Source organism: Bradysia coprophila, unplaced genomic scaffold (assembly GCF_014529535.1).
Source record: "Bradysia coprophila strain Holo2 unplaced genomic scaffold, BU_Bcop_v1 contig_151, whole genome shotgun sequence".
Lineage (NCBI taxonomy): Eukaryota > Metazoa > Arthropoda > Insecta > Diptera > Sciaridae > Bradysia > Bradysia coprophila.
This window is the reverse complement of record NW_023503423.1, coordinates 2,934,663-2,951,434: the sequence shown is the minus strand read 5'-3', so window position 1 is coordinate 2,951,434 and position 16,772 is coordinate 2,934,663. Positions and strand designations below refer to the sequence as shown.

At 38.1% G+C, this 16,772-nt stretch overlaps 3 protein-coding genes across 4 annotated transcripts; 1 reads left to right on the top strand and 2 right to left on the bottom strand.

Moving 5' to 3' along the window:
- On the bottom strand, window positions 1–1,571 carry LOC119074448 (kinesin-like protein KIF18A). The gene is made up of 2 exons (XM_037180579.1): window positions 439–1,571; window positions 1–341 (listed from the first exon to the last, which is right to left on the bottom strand). The coding sequence occupies exons 1-2, from the start codon at window positions 1,449–1,451 to the stop codon at window positions 59–61; spliced, it is 1,296 nt and encodes a 431-aa protein (XP_037036474.1). The 5' UTR covers window positions 1,452–1,571; the 3' UTR covers window positions 1–58.
- A 340-nt stretch (window positions 1,572–1,911) lies between these two features.
- Window positions 1,912–7,078, bottom strand: LOC119074447. The gene is made up of 5 exons (XM_037180578.1): window positions 6,750–7,078; window positions 6,547–6,685; window positions 6,258–6,482; window positions 5,951–6,187; window positions 1,912–2,033 (listed from the first exon to the last, which is right to left on the bottom strand). Exons 1-5 carry the CDS (start codon window positions 6,794–6,796, stop codon window positions 1,938–1,940), a joined length of 744 nt encoding a protein of 247 aa, XP_037036473.1. The 5' UTR covers window positions 6,797–7,078; the 3' UTR covers window positions 1,912–1,937.
- Window positions 7,079–9,080: 2,002 nt separating this feature from the next.
- On the top strand, window positions 9,081–16,757 carry LOC119074444 (protein sarah). Of its 2 annotated transcripts, none has more exons than XM_037180577.1 (2): window positions 9,081–9,281; window positions 13,693–16,757. In XM_037180577.1, exon 2 carries the CDS (start codon window positions 13,713–13,715, stop codon window positions 14,412–14,414), a length of 702 nt encoding a protein of 233 aa, XP_037036472.1. In that variant the 5' UTR covers window positions 9,081–9,281; window positions 13,693–13,712; the 3' UTR covers window positions 14,415–16,757. The 2 variants fall into 2 exon arrangements, with proteins under 2 accessions (XP_037036472.1, XP_037036471.1); XM_037180576.1 differs by lacking the exon at window positions 9,081–9,281 and adding an exon at window positions 9,499–9,759.
- The last annotated feature ends 15 nt before the right edge of the window (window positions 16,758–16,772 follow it).

Sequence of the window (16,772 nt, the reverse complement as noted above, 5' to 3'; positions counted from 1 at the left end):
ATAGAATTGACAATTTTACTAGGGGTAATGGAGGACATAAAATCACGGGGAAAAAATATCATTTTCGCTGCCGCGTTGATAGCAAATCGTGGTACGATCTATCAATTTTACGCTTCAATGTTTCAATCTTCTTCACAAGTTTCACCAAACCATGCTGAGCACTCTCATAATTCTCAATTACTTTCGCCTGTGACGACACTTGCTTTTCCAGACTTTGGATACGCTCCTGCAGTTGTTCAGTCTCAGATATCTGAGCCGCCAGATTGTTTGCATAATATTCTTTGGGCAAATTGGTCTGCAGTTGCGTTTTCGTTGCGGCAGCTGTACGAATCTGCCGAGCGCTAGGTTTTAGAAGAAAGTTCGTTGTCAGTTAAGCTGATCGTGCAAGGTCTGACTATGTTCCCAAAGTATCCCAGTCAACTTCTGAAAATGAATTACCTGCTTGCATAGATCAACGTATTATACGTCTCATTGTATGAACGCTCTGCGGGTGATACATTCGCAATCATCACAGTCTTACAATTCCCGCCGAGACTGTCTTTCAGTATTCGTGTCATGTTCGAATCTCTGTACGGAATGTGTTTCGATCCTTCGGCCAATTTTTTAATGCAATTTCCCAGCGCCAATAGCGACTTGTTGATGCATGTGCCCTCCTTGAACCTTTGGTCCATGTGACTGGCATTCGAGCCACGCTCACTGCCGGCCAGATCGATCATCGACAATTTTACGACCCGACTCAGGCCACTTTTCTTATTCGTCGATACGACATGCACCTGAAATATTGCATGACTTCGGCTGCTTTTATAATTGGCATCGGTTGGATGCTGTGCACGATTATGATTTCCGAATGATAGTAGACCGATGACGTCGTCACAACAGCAAATCGGGTGTGGAGCGACCCCGTCTATTACAACACCAGTTGAATGTTCTCTTAGCTTCAGTGGACCACTTTTCGTCAACAGATTCCTCACCTGTTCATTGTAAACTTCTACGTAGGAAATACGAACGTCAAAGGAACTCTTGTCGCTTAACGGCTCTATTTGTTTGAACAGTTCGTCAACCGTCGAATACACCACACCACGATGACGATCAGTTCCTAACATCGTATAAGTTTTCCCGGCACCAGTAACGCCATACACGAAAGCACTACAATTGTACCCATTCAACACGGCCGAAACAAGTGGTCGCATAGCATATTCGAAGATATCAAAGTTCGTCGCTTCGCTTCCGAAAACTCGGTCGAATGACAAGTTCAAATTCTTTCTAGCAAAACTGGCGTAGCCCCGACTGATGTCATAGTCCGCATTCATTTCACCATCAGTCGGATCGAAAATGATTGTGTTTTCGTCGACAATCCGTATCACATTTCGTTTGGTTTGTTTCGATTCGCGTCGCAGCAGTGGACGAACTCTAAGGACGACCTTTAAATTATGAGTTTCGTTTGTGGGCATTTCAAGATGCAACACTACAAATTTGGAAAATGTCGTTTTGATCGTCGAAATTTTGTGACTTCTATCAAAACACGACGCAGCCAACTGCCATGTTGCATTTGCTCGAAATTAAACATCACCAAATTTTCGATGATCTTCATACTAAGGGACTGGTGAGACATTCCAAAAACTCCGGAAATTTTTTCTTCCCAACATCTTGTCCCTGACCGTTTCATCTCTCCACAAATCAAACTCCCAAAGTTGTAGAAATAATTTCTTTTATTAAAAGCAATTTACACTTTTCGAAGAAGTGATCTTACAGATCGTCTGTGTCATACAATAATCATAAAAAAATTACAAACTAGAAATCTGGACGGATATCGTTGCACATTACAGAAAAATTCTTAAAAACGAGAAAAAAATGAAAACTTAAAATTTTGTCGAAACTTAGGTGTACGTTTAACCAGGCACTTAATATAACTACAGAGAGACAATACTAAAATTAATTTAGTGAATTGTCGAAACCGTGGTGTACGGCGTAGTCGGGCGAGAACCCGCAATCGATGGATTTGTTGAGCCGTGAATCGATGCCATTGTACCCATCTGGAAAATTGTAATTTTTTTTGTTTTGTTTAGAATTAGCGGTCATAGCAGGGCTTTGTTATGAGAATTTTAATTCGAAAAATTCCGAAAAACAAATTTGAAATCATTTTTAGAAATTAATCGGAATTTTTTCAGCATTTGGTTAAGTGTTGTATTGCCATATGCCTAGGGTTGCCATTCGTCCTCTTTTTAGAGGACATGTCCTCTTTTTTCGTCTAATTCTTCTTTTTTGTAAAAATTCTAAGAACATCACTTTTTTCACACAACGTCCTCTTTTGTCCTCTTTTTTATAAAATATTGTTAAATTTTAGCGAAAATCTGTTAAGTTTGGTGGTCAAATTTTACGGAAAAAATTTCGCTGCGCAGCTATTTCTAAAACTACATAGTTTCTACAGCATTCGAATGATATAGTTGACTAGTCCTCGCAGTCAAAAATTCGACTCCATATTTAGGAATTAAGGAAGCTTTAGCATTATGATTGGGAATTTTAATGTTTTTATATGCATAAAATAAGGAGTAAACCAGGAGTATTAAAAAAACGAAATTAAGTTGAAATCGAATCATATTCTAGCAGCAATTTAAAAATGCAACTAAATTGGTGTGAAATAGGCAGAATATAGGAAATTCGTGAGAAACGGAAAGGTTTTAGAAAATTTTCCTACATTGGTCAGAAATAGAGGTGTGCACCGCCGATTTTACGCCGGCGCGCCGCCGATTTTTTGCTAAATTTTCGGCGCGCCGCCGCCGAAAAATAATACCTCACGCCGCCGCCGCCGCCGATTGTATTTTCGTCGCGCCGAAATTTTGCACGTTTACTGCTTTCAACCATTTTAATAGGCGGTAATATAAAGTTAAATTGAAATATCTATAAAAAATGTGTGTGCTTGAGTACAAGGTTTGAGCAAATGTTTATCTCTCTTAATTTATAAGTCAGGTTTCTTTACGCTGCTCAGCTAATACACTTATTACTTATAAATTTAAGTTTATCTAAATCTCTTATTTGCGAAAACCTTCTACTACGAACTCACTCCTACATAGAAGATGGACTAAAGACAACGGGAACGGTTATTGCATAAATCGAAAGATAATACTAGTGAGTTTGCGTAAATGACATATAAATTATAAGTTGGAAATAACAAACCTGCAGAACATCTAGTATGATGATGTGACTTAAAATTTCCAACTTGTAAGTTGACTTATAGCTTATAGGTTATGAAGGATGGCTTACACGGTTTATCTTGCAAAAAAGCGGACGATGGATTCCAGGACATGATGAAGTTAATAAAATCTTTTCTCATGCTCAATCTGTTACAACCTCCGGGCATTTCTAGAGATGACGGTAAAAGACCGGACGTTGGGATTTTGTGCGATGTAACCATTAGATAAATTAGATAAATCAATCATCCAAAAAATCTGTATCAATTGCAGATAATGCTGAAAGATTCAAGCATAATCATTACATACGTTTAAAAGAAAAAAAATTATTTACACCTATTGCTTTTGAATCACTAGGTTGCATGGGTCCCGAAACAAGTACATTAATTAAGAAATTTTGTTCATTAATGAGAAAAGCTTCTGGCGAACAACGCTCCATGGATTACCAAATACAAAAGATTTCTATTGCAATTCAACGGAGAAACGCTAGTTGCATTTTGGGGACTTTGGGGCGTAACAGAGTTGATGATTTTTATTTATTGTAAATACTTGTTTTTGAAAAGATCGTTTTTTACTGGTTGCGCTTTGCAGCCTTCTCGCTTATATGTCATTTACGCAAACTCACTAATCATTCGTGGATTCATTAAGTCAGATGTTTTTAAAATAAAAGGTCAGTGATTGTACATTCAAAATATAAAAGGTGAGATATGTCTCGGTTGATTCCCCTTGTATAAGTTGTTGATACTTCAGATCGCAAGATAGTAAGAATTCAGTGTTTTCGAAAATTTAGATTTTTTGTAAATTTATCGGCGCGCCGATCGGCGCACCGCCGCCGACTATAAATTTCTCTCGGCGCGCCACCGCCGATCCCTTACCAGTCGGCGCACCGCCGCCGATTATTTTAAGATCGGCGCACACCTCTAGTCAGAAACAGTCAGATTTCAGAAAATGTGCCTAGAACAGGCCTAGATTTGTAAATTATTAAGAAACACGTTTCTTATTTTTTAGATTTTTACTTCTAAACAAAAATGGAGTATCGAAAAAAACTTATGAATTTCTTCTGAGATAAGTGCATGTTTGTAGCTTACAGTTCAAGAACTCCAAGTAAAGTTAGCAAAAAAAGTAAAAGAATCACTTTTCTGGAAAATAAGGAAGAATATGAAGGTTTTTATAAAAAAAGAAAAAAAAGGTCATGTTTACAAATGGTACTGAAACCTCGGATTCGCCTCAAACCAAATGAAATTTTAATTTTAACTTTTCTCACTAATTATTTGAATATCTATTGGTCCACATAGAATAATAAAAGAGCTAAGACTCTATATTTGTCCTCTTTTCGTCCTCTTTTTCGAATTAAAAGGCGTCCTCTTTTTGTCCTCTTTTTTCGTACAAAATGTCCTCTTTTCGAATTTTCAAAAATGGCAACCCTACATATGCCCCGGCAATACAATACAATTTCGTCCAAATTGAATTGCAACTAATGCCAATATTTTTGCTAAATTTTTTTTCAGAATTTGCAGAATAAAAAATCCCAAAACAAAGCCCTGCGCTCAGATATCGTTCACATGAAGGGAAAATCATGTCATTAAGCACAAAAACATCTGCTCAAACGTGATGAAAGCTCATGAAAGCAAAGCTTTATTATTATTTGAAGCTGTCAAAAATAAGCTTCAATTTTTCGGAATTAAGCCCATAGCGTTGCTTCTAGCATCGAAAACATTTGTATAGGCTGATGGGTTTTGCATTTCTTTCGTTAAGACAGGAGTTCTTGACGTTAGTTAAAACGCACAACACATACAAGTGGTACAATGAAAAAAAAAAATGGTTCCATAGGTGCAAGGGAAGCAGGCGGACACTCAGTGAAGTTCAATTCTAAACTATGATTTTCGGAAAGACATGTACCCCAGGAATCAAGAGAATCATCTTTTTTTATTGGTCACATAAGAAGACGGCCACATCGCATTCCAGTCACATAAAAAGAAAATTCTGAAAACCCTCTGAACCGGAAGTTGGAAAGGTTCCCTTGCACCAATGTAACCAATTTTCTCTACCGAATGCAACCACAATCATTTTTCTACCGCGCCCTTTGTGTCATTGGGTGCCATGGATTCCGCTGGACCAAAGGATACGGCGGAAAATCAAAAAATTTTTGTGAAATCTTGTTCAGGACTCCGACCTAACATCTAAAAATATCAAAAGTGCATTCTATTCCACAGTGCATTCAAATGCACTGTGTTGCGTTTATGTATGAGAAGGGCTTTCTGACGTCTGACGTACGAGTGCTAGCTGTGTTTAAACCCATTAATCCCTTACAATTGGTCATTTGAGTCAGAGAAAAATATTAAAATGAAATGGAAAAGATCGTCATTGTCATGCTCACGAACTAGTCAACCAAACCCATTTTCCAAATAGTTTAAAATCTTTGGTCAAAGAGTTTTCGGTGATTTCTTAGTTTCTGGTTTTCTCTACGAGAGTTTCAACTTTTTCAGGACGACAAAATTCGTACGTGAAGTCTAAATGTCAATGCTCCGGAGCAATTTTTGTCTTGTTCTAAACTAAGAAGTTGGCTCTACTTTCAATTTAATAATTCATTCTACTCTTCCAAAAAATGGCCTAACCACAAAGAGATATTCTGTATGGACTGGGTACCTCATACTCGAAATTTTTCTTGTTCCAAAAATTTGGACTGACGTCCGGTCATTAAACTTTCTTTCATCAAAAATATTTCCAAGGCCGAAACCGACTTCAATTGACTAGTGACTTACTCTCAAATGGGCCAGATCCTCCAATTTCGTCAAATCGGCCAATTCCAGATACAACGAATAAATGATCAACCAGCTGTAGGCACAGCCCACCAACAGCACTATCCACACCAAAACCATCAGAATATTGTAAGCGAAAATCAGATCGTTGACAATGGCAAAGAATAGAAAGGCCATGAACCGGATGATGGTAAAGATGGCAAAGGACCACAACCACGGTACGATCCTGTGCTCGTGTTCCTATAATGGAAAATGGAGTTTCGATTCAGTAAAGTTCTGCAGCCACAATCGGAAGATGTTTTCGGCTTACTTTTCTCAGCGCGACCACAAGCATTATCCCGGTGACCAATATGGCCAGACCTCCGATCAATGAGAAAAAGGCGAACATTATCAACGCATTGCGGATGTGATTGTTGCCGACGTAGACAAATTCGTACGAGATGAAATAGTAACCGTAATGTGTGCTGCCCGGAGCTGCCATGCCCAGACTGTATATATCAAAAGCAGCCGTGACTACAGTGAAAAGTGCTGTAAACTGTTGGGGATGAAGTTTGATTGGTTGAGATGGGGAGTAAATCAAAGGAGAAAAAACGACTTACAATCGAAAACAGTGCCACGAACATGGCACTTTTCTGGACATTGATGTACTTGTTGTTGTGCAAAATCGGTTTCTGGTACCACGGCACTTTGACCGATTTCATTGAGCGCGATTTCTGTGATGCTAAATTGGTCGACGAGCTGAAATGATTCGGACGGAGAAAATTGAAACAAAGTGACCACATCGTAAGACCAAGGCACTTACCGTCCATGTGAATAGACCGAGTGATTGGATTTGTAAGTCGAAGTCATTGTACCAACGATCGGACACGTTCAAAACAAACTTGACAAACAATTAAGGGCGTTGTTCTTGGAACGGATTGTTTACGAATGTGACTTCGAAAACGGAGAGATCGGACAATAACCACAAATGCAATGATGCTATAATGCCAATGTGAACACATATGGTTTCTACCGACAACGTTAAAGACTAAAGGGCGAAAATGGAATGAGTTTTGAAAGGACGTAAACAAAAATTAACGTGAAACAAGTGGATGTTTTCTATTTCACTGCTGGAATGACATTTCGATTTTAACGAAGAGAGGGCGGAGAGAGTGCAATGAACGAAGAAAGATAGAAGTGCCCTCTATGAGTGGTAATAAGTAACGGAACAATTTCGTTAGTTTTTTTTGAAAATGGTATGATGCCCGACACTTTTGACGAATTTATATTGCTGAAAACACATTAAACATCGAAAAAGTCTTTCGACCAAAATGCTCTTTCTTGTTTGACGCTTAATACTTAGTTTCCTCTTACCAAAAAAGTACTCCGTGTGAGAGACAAAATTGAATTTTTCCAATTTTTCCATTGTTTATTTGACAGCTTGCTCTCTCACGACTCTCTCACGGAGTGCTTTTTATTGAGTGGAGTGGGCACTTAACCAGAGCCTAATATTTGGGAATTAATTCTCTAAATTCTTAAAATTCTCAAAAATTCCCTAAAATTCTCAAAAATTCCCTAAATTTCCAAAAATTCCCTAAAATTCCCAAAAATTCCCAAAAACACAACAAATATTTCAGAACATATTGAATATAACATATTTAGTAAATTGAGCTTAAGCGGCATATCGCCAAAACTGGAGGTGATGGTGATAGGGGAACAAATGGTCTCCGATTTTAAGGAGTGATAGATTCGTCTTCAATTCTAGAGAATCGTATCTTTCATTTTTTTCGAACATTTTTTTAAATTTTCGATTAAAGTGTTCAAAGGTGAAAGCATGTCAGAGGGTACCGAAAACCTTTTTGCGGCTATAACTCAAAAATAATTATTTTAAGAGCAGTCTACACTTCGACCTTCTATGAAAAATATTTTCGATGATAGCTTCTTATTAGAATATTTTTTGAGAAAAGTGGTTTCATCGTTTGGTGCCACAACATATAAAGTTTCGATAGCCACCAGAATAAATCGCGAGCCTTTTTTAATAAAAGTTTAGTTTTGTTATAAAAACTTTTTATATTTTTTTATAGAATTTAATTACAAAAATCACTGCCATGATGGGAATTTTTTTTAGGGAATTTTTGGGAATTAATTTCCAAAATTCCCAAAAATTCCCTAAATTCCCAAAAATTACCGAAAAATCCCAAAAATTCCCTAAATTCCCAATAAATTCTCAAAAACGATTCCCAAATATTAGGCTCTGCACTTAACAGAGAAAAATTCGATTGAAACACGTTTTCGATGGCTCGTGTGTTTCCAGCATAACTAAATTAGTTCATCTGCAGACGATTTATACGAGGTATGAGATGGCCGATTCTCCAGACTTGTATCTCTTGGATTTTCTTACATCCTGTCACATTCGACCAAAGCAATGGAAAATGTTTTTTTTCCATATTTTCCTGAGTTTTCCCAAGGTTCTGAAAGAACAGGTTAAGACACCTCTGGTGAGTTGATCACGAGTTGACACTCAAATTTTGACAAATAGATGCTTTTTATTGAACACACTCATTACAGATTGTTTGAAAACGCAACTTGATAAAAACTATTTTTGTTTCTCCAAGTTGACATTTCAAACAATCTGTTCAACAATATGTGTTTATTTGTCAAAATGTGAGTGTCTTAATCTGTTCTTTCAGAACCTTGAGTTTTCCATGTTTTTATTAATTTTTCCAAAAAACATTTTTGGGAATGTTTTCTCCCAAAAATGGTCTCTGAAAATGTTCTACAAAATAACCATTAGAGGTGAGATTCATTCCTGAGATTTCTCAGAACATCGGGCTTTATCAATGCAAACTGATACACAACTATGTGTGGGAAGTTAGCTCAAAGTGGTGTGTGTCTATAAAAGTGTACTGGGCGTTCTGTGACTTTTACACAGATTTTTTTGTGTAGAAATCACAAATTACTTTCCGCAGTAAGCACAAAAAATTCACTTAGGGCGCACCTATTACACTTTTATAGACACACATCCATTCTTTAAAAGATAGTACTTACACTTGCACGGGGCTGGTCGATATTTCTGAAGGAAAAATTTGTTTTTTAGACTGAAACAAAAGTTCGGATTCGCGCACTTTTGTATCAGTGGCGGGATTCTAGACACTTCGTTTAAACTTGACACATAATGGACATGGATTCTCTGTACCGAAAATCCATCGCACCCACAACATAGTTTTGACATTTGCGCTCACAAATGAAGTAAAATTATCACAGGAAAAACGGAAGATAATAATTTTCCCCTTGAACTACATTTTTCAATTACCTGTTTGGATTATACAAAAAACAAAACGCAAATTAATTTGTGGTAAGTCACAACCAATTGTAAAAGAAAATGTGTGTCGGTCAAAGATTTTGTGCAAACTTTTACGCCACCGTCGTCCCCCGGAATGTGTGGGCAAGATAAAATTGATATTAAATTGAAATTTCCGTGCACTTTAATTTTCATTCTCGTTTAGACTTGGTGGCTATAGGTACTTTATGTTACCTCACCTACAGCTATTCTCACACGCATTTATCTGTTGTTTTTTTTATTATCAGTAAAGTGAAGTGTTTGTTGTTCAAATAAGCTCAATGTTTTTCTTCTGTTGTCGTTCCATTTGTTTATTTTGAACCTGTTTCAATTACTCAATCCATTCATTCATTCTTTCTTTTCCATTTCTCCCAATTATTGTCCTTTGCCAATTCATAAAATGAATGAAGAGACAATGTAATGCATATGATGTGATGTGTGCATAAAACAATGCAATTTTACAGCAGACAATAAATATAACCATTTTCGTCGGGTATGTTCTTATGTAATGACGGATTGCTTACGTACGTTGTGTATTGTTTGTATAATATATGCTCATTGGCAAACAAATCGATTTGAAAACAACGCATTTCATGTTTAATGTCGTGCGCCTACATTCATTCATTCCGTTGATATAATTGAATTTGTCGCGAAAAAAAGCGGACACCGGGCATAATAGTCTTTAAGTTAAAAGAATTAAAATTTCTCCTGATTTGATGAGATCCAATTTTTGGAGAATCGAAGAGTTTGTCCTTTGGGGTTCATATTGACACAATCGCTTTGCAATTGAAAACATTTTCGGTTTGGCACGTTTGGCATTATCACAAGTGCAGTGCATTTTTTGTTTGTGAATTTTATTTATAGAATGCGATAGGTATAAGTATCGTCAGTCATCGAATTAGTCACACTGAATAGTTTTTTATTTCACCGTTGACTAGTCAATCAACAGAAGAATAAATCGAAACATAATGACAAACAATTTGAAAAAAAAAAAAAATCCACCAACCTTCGAGCAAACGGCAACAGTTCTGCTGCTCTCACGAATTGTTTTGGTCCAAGGTCAAAGATGTGCAATTGCAAGTGATTTCTCATCATGATTTTGTGATAACCAATTGTCACAGGACTTTTATTCACTGAGTGACTGTGTCTACCCTATGCCATGGCTTTCTAGAATTATAATGATGGTCTTTGTGTGCCTTTAGTTCTGTAAGATTTTTCGTTGTTTCTTGTTGTTTTCCAAAAACCTTTTTCCGGAACATGGAAAATTGTTTTTCCAGCCGTGTTCCACAGAGTACAAAATGAACAAAGAAATTTATTGTAAAGCGTCCGAAACCATTAACAAAATAAACGAACTAACTGAATTGCACAAAGGCAGTCTTCTTCTTCTTCTTCTTTTTCAGCCTGTTTCTATCCACTGCTGGATGTAGGCCTCTCCAACTTCTTTCCATTTCGTACGATCCATTGCCATTTGCTGCCAGTTTGTACCTGCAATATTCATAATTCCGTTTGTCCATCTCTCTGGTGGTCTACCTATAGCTCGTCTTTTAAATGGTCGCCAGTTCATGATCTTTTTGGTCCAACGTTCGTCTGTCCTTCTTGCAATATGTCCCGCCCAGCTCCATTTCAGAGATGCTATTCTTTCCATGACATCAACGACCCTGGTTTGTTGTCGAATCCATTGATTCGTCATTCTGTCTCTGAGTGTTATTCCAAGCATACTCCGTTCCATGGCTCTTTGTGTCACTCTCAATTTATCTTCGGATGCTTTTGTTAAAGTTAACGTTTCCGCTCCATAAGTGAGCACTGGAAGGACACAAGTGTCGAAAACTTTGCGTTTCAGACTATTATTCATTTTGCTTTTGAAAATTAGTCTGAGTTTTCCGAACGCTGCCCATGCAAGACCAATCCTACGTCTTATTTCTGCAGTCTGGTTGTCCAGACCTAACTTCAGTTTATGTCCTAGATATACATAGCTGTCGACTCGTTCAATGACAGTGTCACCAATTTTGATCTCTCTATCGTCCCCGATGTTGGTCATGACTTTTGTTTTCGATAAGTTCATCTTGAGGCCAACTTTGCTCGCCTCTTCACTTAACTGTTGTAGCATAAGCTGAGCCTGACCTAGATTCGCTGCTATCGGTACAATGTCATCAGCGAAGCGGAGATTGCTCAGGTACTCTCCATTTATCTTTATTCCCATTGTACTCCAGTTTAACTTCCCAAAAATACTCTGCAGAATCGCCGTGAATAATTTCGGTGAAATAGTGTCACCCTGCCTTACACCTCGGCCGATTCTGAATTTCTCCGTGCTCTTATGAAGTTTTATACATGAAGTAGCATTTTTGTACACATATCGAATTGTGTTGGAGTACCTTGAGTCTACTCTACATTCGTCTAATGCGTCCAATATCGACCATGTTTCGACTGAATCGAAAGCTTTTTCGAAGTCTATGAATAGCAAGACTATGTCGATGTTGTATTCACGACACTTCTCAATAAGCGTTCTCATCACCTGCAAATGGTCGTTTGTGCTGAAACCAGATCTGAAAGCAGCTTGTTCAACAGGTTGGTAGAAGTCGAACTTGTTAGTGTTCCTCTTCGTAATGATTTTCGTAAACAACTTGTAGAGTGTTGACAATAGGCTTATGGGCCGGTAATTTTCCAGCTCTGTTATGTCTCCTTTTTTATGCAGCAATGTAATTACCGCATTTTCCCAGGCTTCTGGTACTTCTTCCCATTGGAGACATTGATTAAACAAAGCCGTGATTGCCTTTAATAAGGAGTCTCCACCCAGTTTAATGGCTTCCACTGGAACACCATCTTCTCCGGGAGACTTTTTGTTTTTCATCTCGGCTACTGTGGCCTTGACTTCATCAACAGTTATGTCTGGCATATCCTCCGATCCCACGCTTCTTATTATTGGTCTATCTTCGGTTTCTTCCGTTGGGCTCTGTCTTGCTGAAGAAAACAAATTCTCATAAAATTCTGTTGCAATGTTTAATATCGCATTTCGATCCGTTTGGATCGTTCCTGTTTTGTCTCGTAATTTGAAGATTTCTTTTTTGGCGTTTGTCCTTTTTCTCCGTAGGACTTTCATATTGCAGTTAGCTTCAATTATGTTTTGAGCCAATTGGACATTATATTTTCTTTCATCTGATCTCCTTGCTTTGTTGGCAGTCTAGTTTAGACAAAAGTCTACCAGATGATTCAATTGGAAATCCAACACATCTCCTCAATTGAATCATCCAGGTCACCTCCTTAACTTTCCTAATTTTACATTTCGTATCTTCGGAATTCCAAAACCATGATTTAGTTCAAATGATTTCCATTCATAACTCCTCCTCAAACATTATTTGTTTTCTTGCCCATACTCAGATTCACTTTCTCCATTCCGATCTTACTTGAAGTTTCCATTCATGAACCGGTCACACAATTCTATTTCAATTCCAGTGTAATTCCATGGATCGAAATCCACTTCCGAAATTTCAATTCCCTTCCATTTGCACACGGTCAATTCCTTCTTCTGCTTCCTTCCAATTCCATGCGGTCAATTCCTTCTACCGCTTCCTTGCATTTCCATTAGGTCGATTCCTACTACCGATTCTTTCTATTCCCATGTGGTCGATTGCTTCTACCACTTTTCCACCAAAAAGTGTCGTGTCCCGGAAAATTCAAAAATATCGCCTGAATTCCATGAAGTTCTATCGTTCTAGGATAGAGATGACAGTGGGCCGTAAATACAGAGTGTTATGATGAAAGAGAAGAAGATATTTTGACAAGTACCCCAAGGCAAGTTATAATAAACTGGTCTTCTGCCCTCTCGCTCTCAACGTACCACGTAAAGTATCCTAAGGCAAGTTATAATAACTAGTCTTCGGTTTTCTCAAACAAATTCGTCAAAATGATTTTAGTGTCGAAACTTTCGAACTTATTAGATCTTAGAACTTATCCGATTTTCTGAGGTTAATAAAACTTAATTTTACTGGATGGAATATCGGTTGGACATTCGTTGCGGGCCACGGTTTATTTTCGGCCACGAAACGCATCGACATCTGGAAGATAAGAGGTGCTAGTGCGGAATTGAATTGATTTTTCGGCACTAGTGCTACAATCGAATGAGAAATTTGAATTAATTGAATGAAAATGTGACACCTGTCGTAGCCAAAATCGATTTTTTTCGCACTTGATGCATTTTCTGCTAAGACTCATATCTCACATTTATGCGAAAGTCAAATCAACCTCGTCACTCGTTTTGAATTTAGGAACATTGTTAGGATCTTCACTCTTCAAAATCTATTGTGTTTTTGAGGAGTCTGATTGCTCACTTCAACATTCTGAGGATTCCATTTTCACCGGGACAATGAAACCTTTGTCTTCCCCTCTGCATGTCCAGTTACATATTCCATAAACGAATCTCCCGTTACAGATTCTCCATTCCGCATAACCATGGCCGAAGTACCGGATTACGACAAACTTTCGCCGGACGAAAACATATTCATCAATCAGGCGGACGGTTTGCCCAACGAACATCCGTCGATACCCGATCACGACTCCGACGACGAGAACAATGCCTGCGATCCGGACTCATTCGACGACCTGCCCACATCGGTCATCGTCACAAACATCCATTCGGAAGTGTTCCTCGACGATGACCTGAAGGCCGAAATGGAAGAATTGTTTCGCATGTTCTCGCCGAGTGCAACATTTCAATGGCTGAAATCGTTTCGGCGATTGCGCGTCAATTTCGATAATGGTGTAGCAGCAGCCAATGCCCGCATTCATTTGCATCAGTATGAGTTCGGTAAGTCATTGATTACGTGCTATTTTGCTCAACCGGTTACGCCTGTCGCACGGAAATATCTACAACCACCGGCACCGTACAAGCAATTTCTCATTTCACCACCGTCCAGTCCACCGGCCGGCTGGGAACCGAGAGAAGAAGGTGAACCGCTTGTCAATCATGATCTGCTCGCCGCATTAGCCAATCTTACACCTGGCGAAAGTCATGAATTGCATCCGCCGACGCCCGAGCATCCAGGTATTATTGTTCATACGGCACTTTTGGGAGATGTCGATGAAGATGGCAATAGTTTAGGTGTTGTCGATAAGCCAAGAATTCATACCAGATGTCCGGAACGGTCATCGTAAAGGAGAGTTATTGCCGCTGTTGAATGAAATTTCGTTTAGATTTTTTTTTTTTTTTTTGTTTCATTCTTTGTCTCTCGATGTGTTTAGTGAAACACACAAGATATCCCATTGTATCCATTGACTGAATCCGAAAAAGTGTTGTGTCGGATGTTAAATCTCTAAAGCGAAGTGTTTCTCGTATGAATTGAATGGAAGAGAAAGTTGAATTACGATACTTTGTAACGCGAGAAAATAGAAAAATTTTGTGCTACGAAGCAACAACTAAAAGTAAAGTCGTTAATTACGCGGTCGAACGTTTGCGCAAAATGTGAAACCTTTTCAAATTGGAAAGAAATAAAAAATTTAATTGCCGGGCTTGAAGTACAGTTTTCGCCTTAAGAATCAAGTGAAGTGTTCCTTCGAGTCAAAAATATTCCCCGATGAATATTTGTATTGTTCGCGGTTGTTCTTCGTTTCTCGCTTAGCGCCGTAGAATTAGTTGACTGGATTAGGTTAGTTCTGACCGGAATCCGAACCTGAACTAGGTTTTCAGGTTCGACCAGAACCTGAACTTTCACTTTCAGGTTCGACGTGAGCCTGAACTTTCACTTTCAGGTTCGACGTGAACCTGAACTTTCACTTTCAGGATCGACGTGAACCTATTTTCAGAATGGATCAGGTCGGGTCCGGGTAACCCGAAATTTATTGAATTTGAGATTTTTGGTGCAAAAATTTCGTTTTACCCGAACCCGATCTGATCCATCCTGAAAATATCTTTAGCGAATTTCCTTGCGAGGCTCTTTTGCAAGTGCATCTACTGTGTGCTTTTTGCCTAAACTCTGGTACGATAAGTCATAACCCGATTTTCCGACAACAACTAGAGCTCGTGGCAGGGTATAACGTGGCTTCACACTATGAAAATTTTCAACTATTTAGACTCGCATTGTCGTCATTCATCAGTGAGAGATGACGCAGTTCTGAAGTCAAGAACTGCGTCACGCAACAACTTAGAGACATTTGAATGCAAATTTAAATCTGCCGCAGACAGGTAACGGAATTATTTTGTCCTTTGTGGAGATGATAAACTGTGGAAAACTGTTCATCATTACACTTCTAATCGCTAGATTCTCTAATGGACTCCTTTTACAGATGTGACACAAGAATCTTTTTTTTTTTTCGGACAGCCCCCAATGCAGATTTGTCCATTGCAATCACAGTAACTATTGTCGTCCATATCACCCCCCACGTAGAATTGTACGAAATTTCGTTTCAAACTGTTCGCACTACTTTCCACCTGCACTAACTATAGTGGCTAATCTGTGTAACCAAAATTAAATGTAAAAAAACATGTGACAAAAATTTCAAATGGAACTGATGGGATTGTTAGGTAGAAAATTTGAAATTTCAGTGGAGTGTTTCCCATTCCTCAAAGATAAATTTTGTTTGACTGTTCAATACAATACACAATAGCTGTTAAGTATTTAAGCAAATTTCCGTCAATGTTTAAGGAACAGCAAATGAAAAGTGAAACGAAAGAAAATTAAATTTAAACAGGAAATGGTGCGAGAGAAACTTGTATTGAAATGATGTCGCTGTACGCTCAGACATGAGATTGCCCGTTGACAATACATCGTGTGCACAAGACACTATTTCGATACAAATGTCGAGACTGTCAAAAAATTTTGTATTTCCATTTCGAAAATCGTCACAGAACAACCAGAAAGTCTTTTATGTACTGCAGTGCAATGGAAGCATTGGCTGAATGGATTTTACATATTTTAGTTTTCCCTAGACTCGAAAGTGACTTATTACAACAGTGGGAATGAAAATCAGATTGGCGTTAAGCTGAACAGCGTGTAAAATCCATTGCACAACAAAGGATAAAAAGGTTAAAAGTCTGGCTTTCGTATGTTGATTGACCTCGGCTTCGTCTCGGATCAACGGAGTTCACACGAAAACTCTGCTTTTCATCTTTTTATCCTTTGTTGTGTAAAAGACTATTCATAGATATATTTCCGTACTAGTGCAATGCTTTCCATAGAAGACTTGGGCCTAGTGCTGAACAAGTTAACATTACAATACTTGTCACACAAAATTTCGGCTACGAACTAGTTAGCTTGTGTCTTAATAGAAATTTTACACGCATAAGATGTGCTGTCAACCAAGGGTTGACAATTTTCTCATCTTTTGAGCCGAAATTTCCATTAAGTTAAGAAAGTATATGTTTACCGCACTAGTGCCAAAAAGTGTTTCGATATCGAAATGATATAAGAATGGTTGGACGTTTCGACATAAAAATACAAAAAAAAAATGTTTTTGAAGTGGCAAAGAGAACCCAACAAAAAAAAGTGAAAATAAAAAATTGTGATCATTAAAATA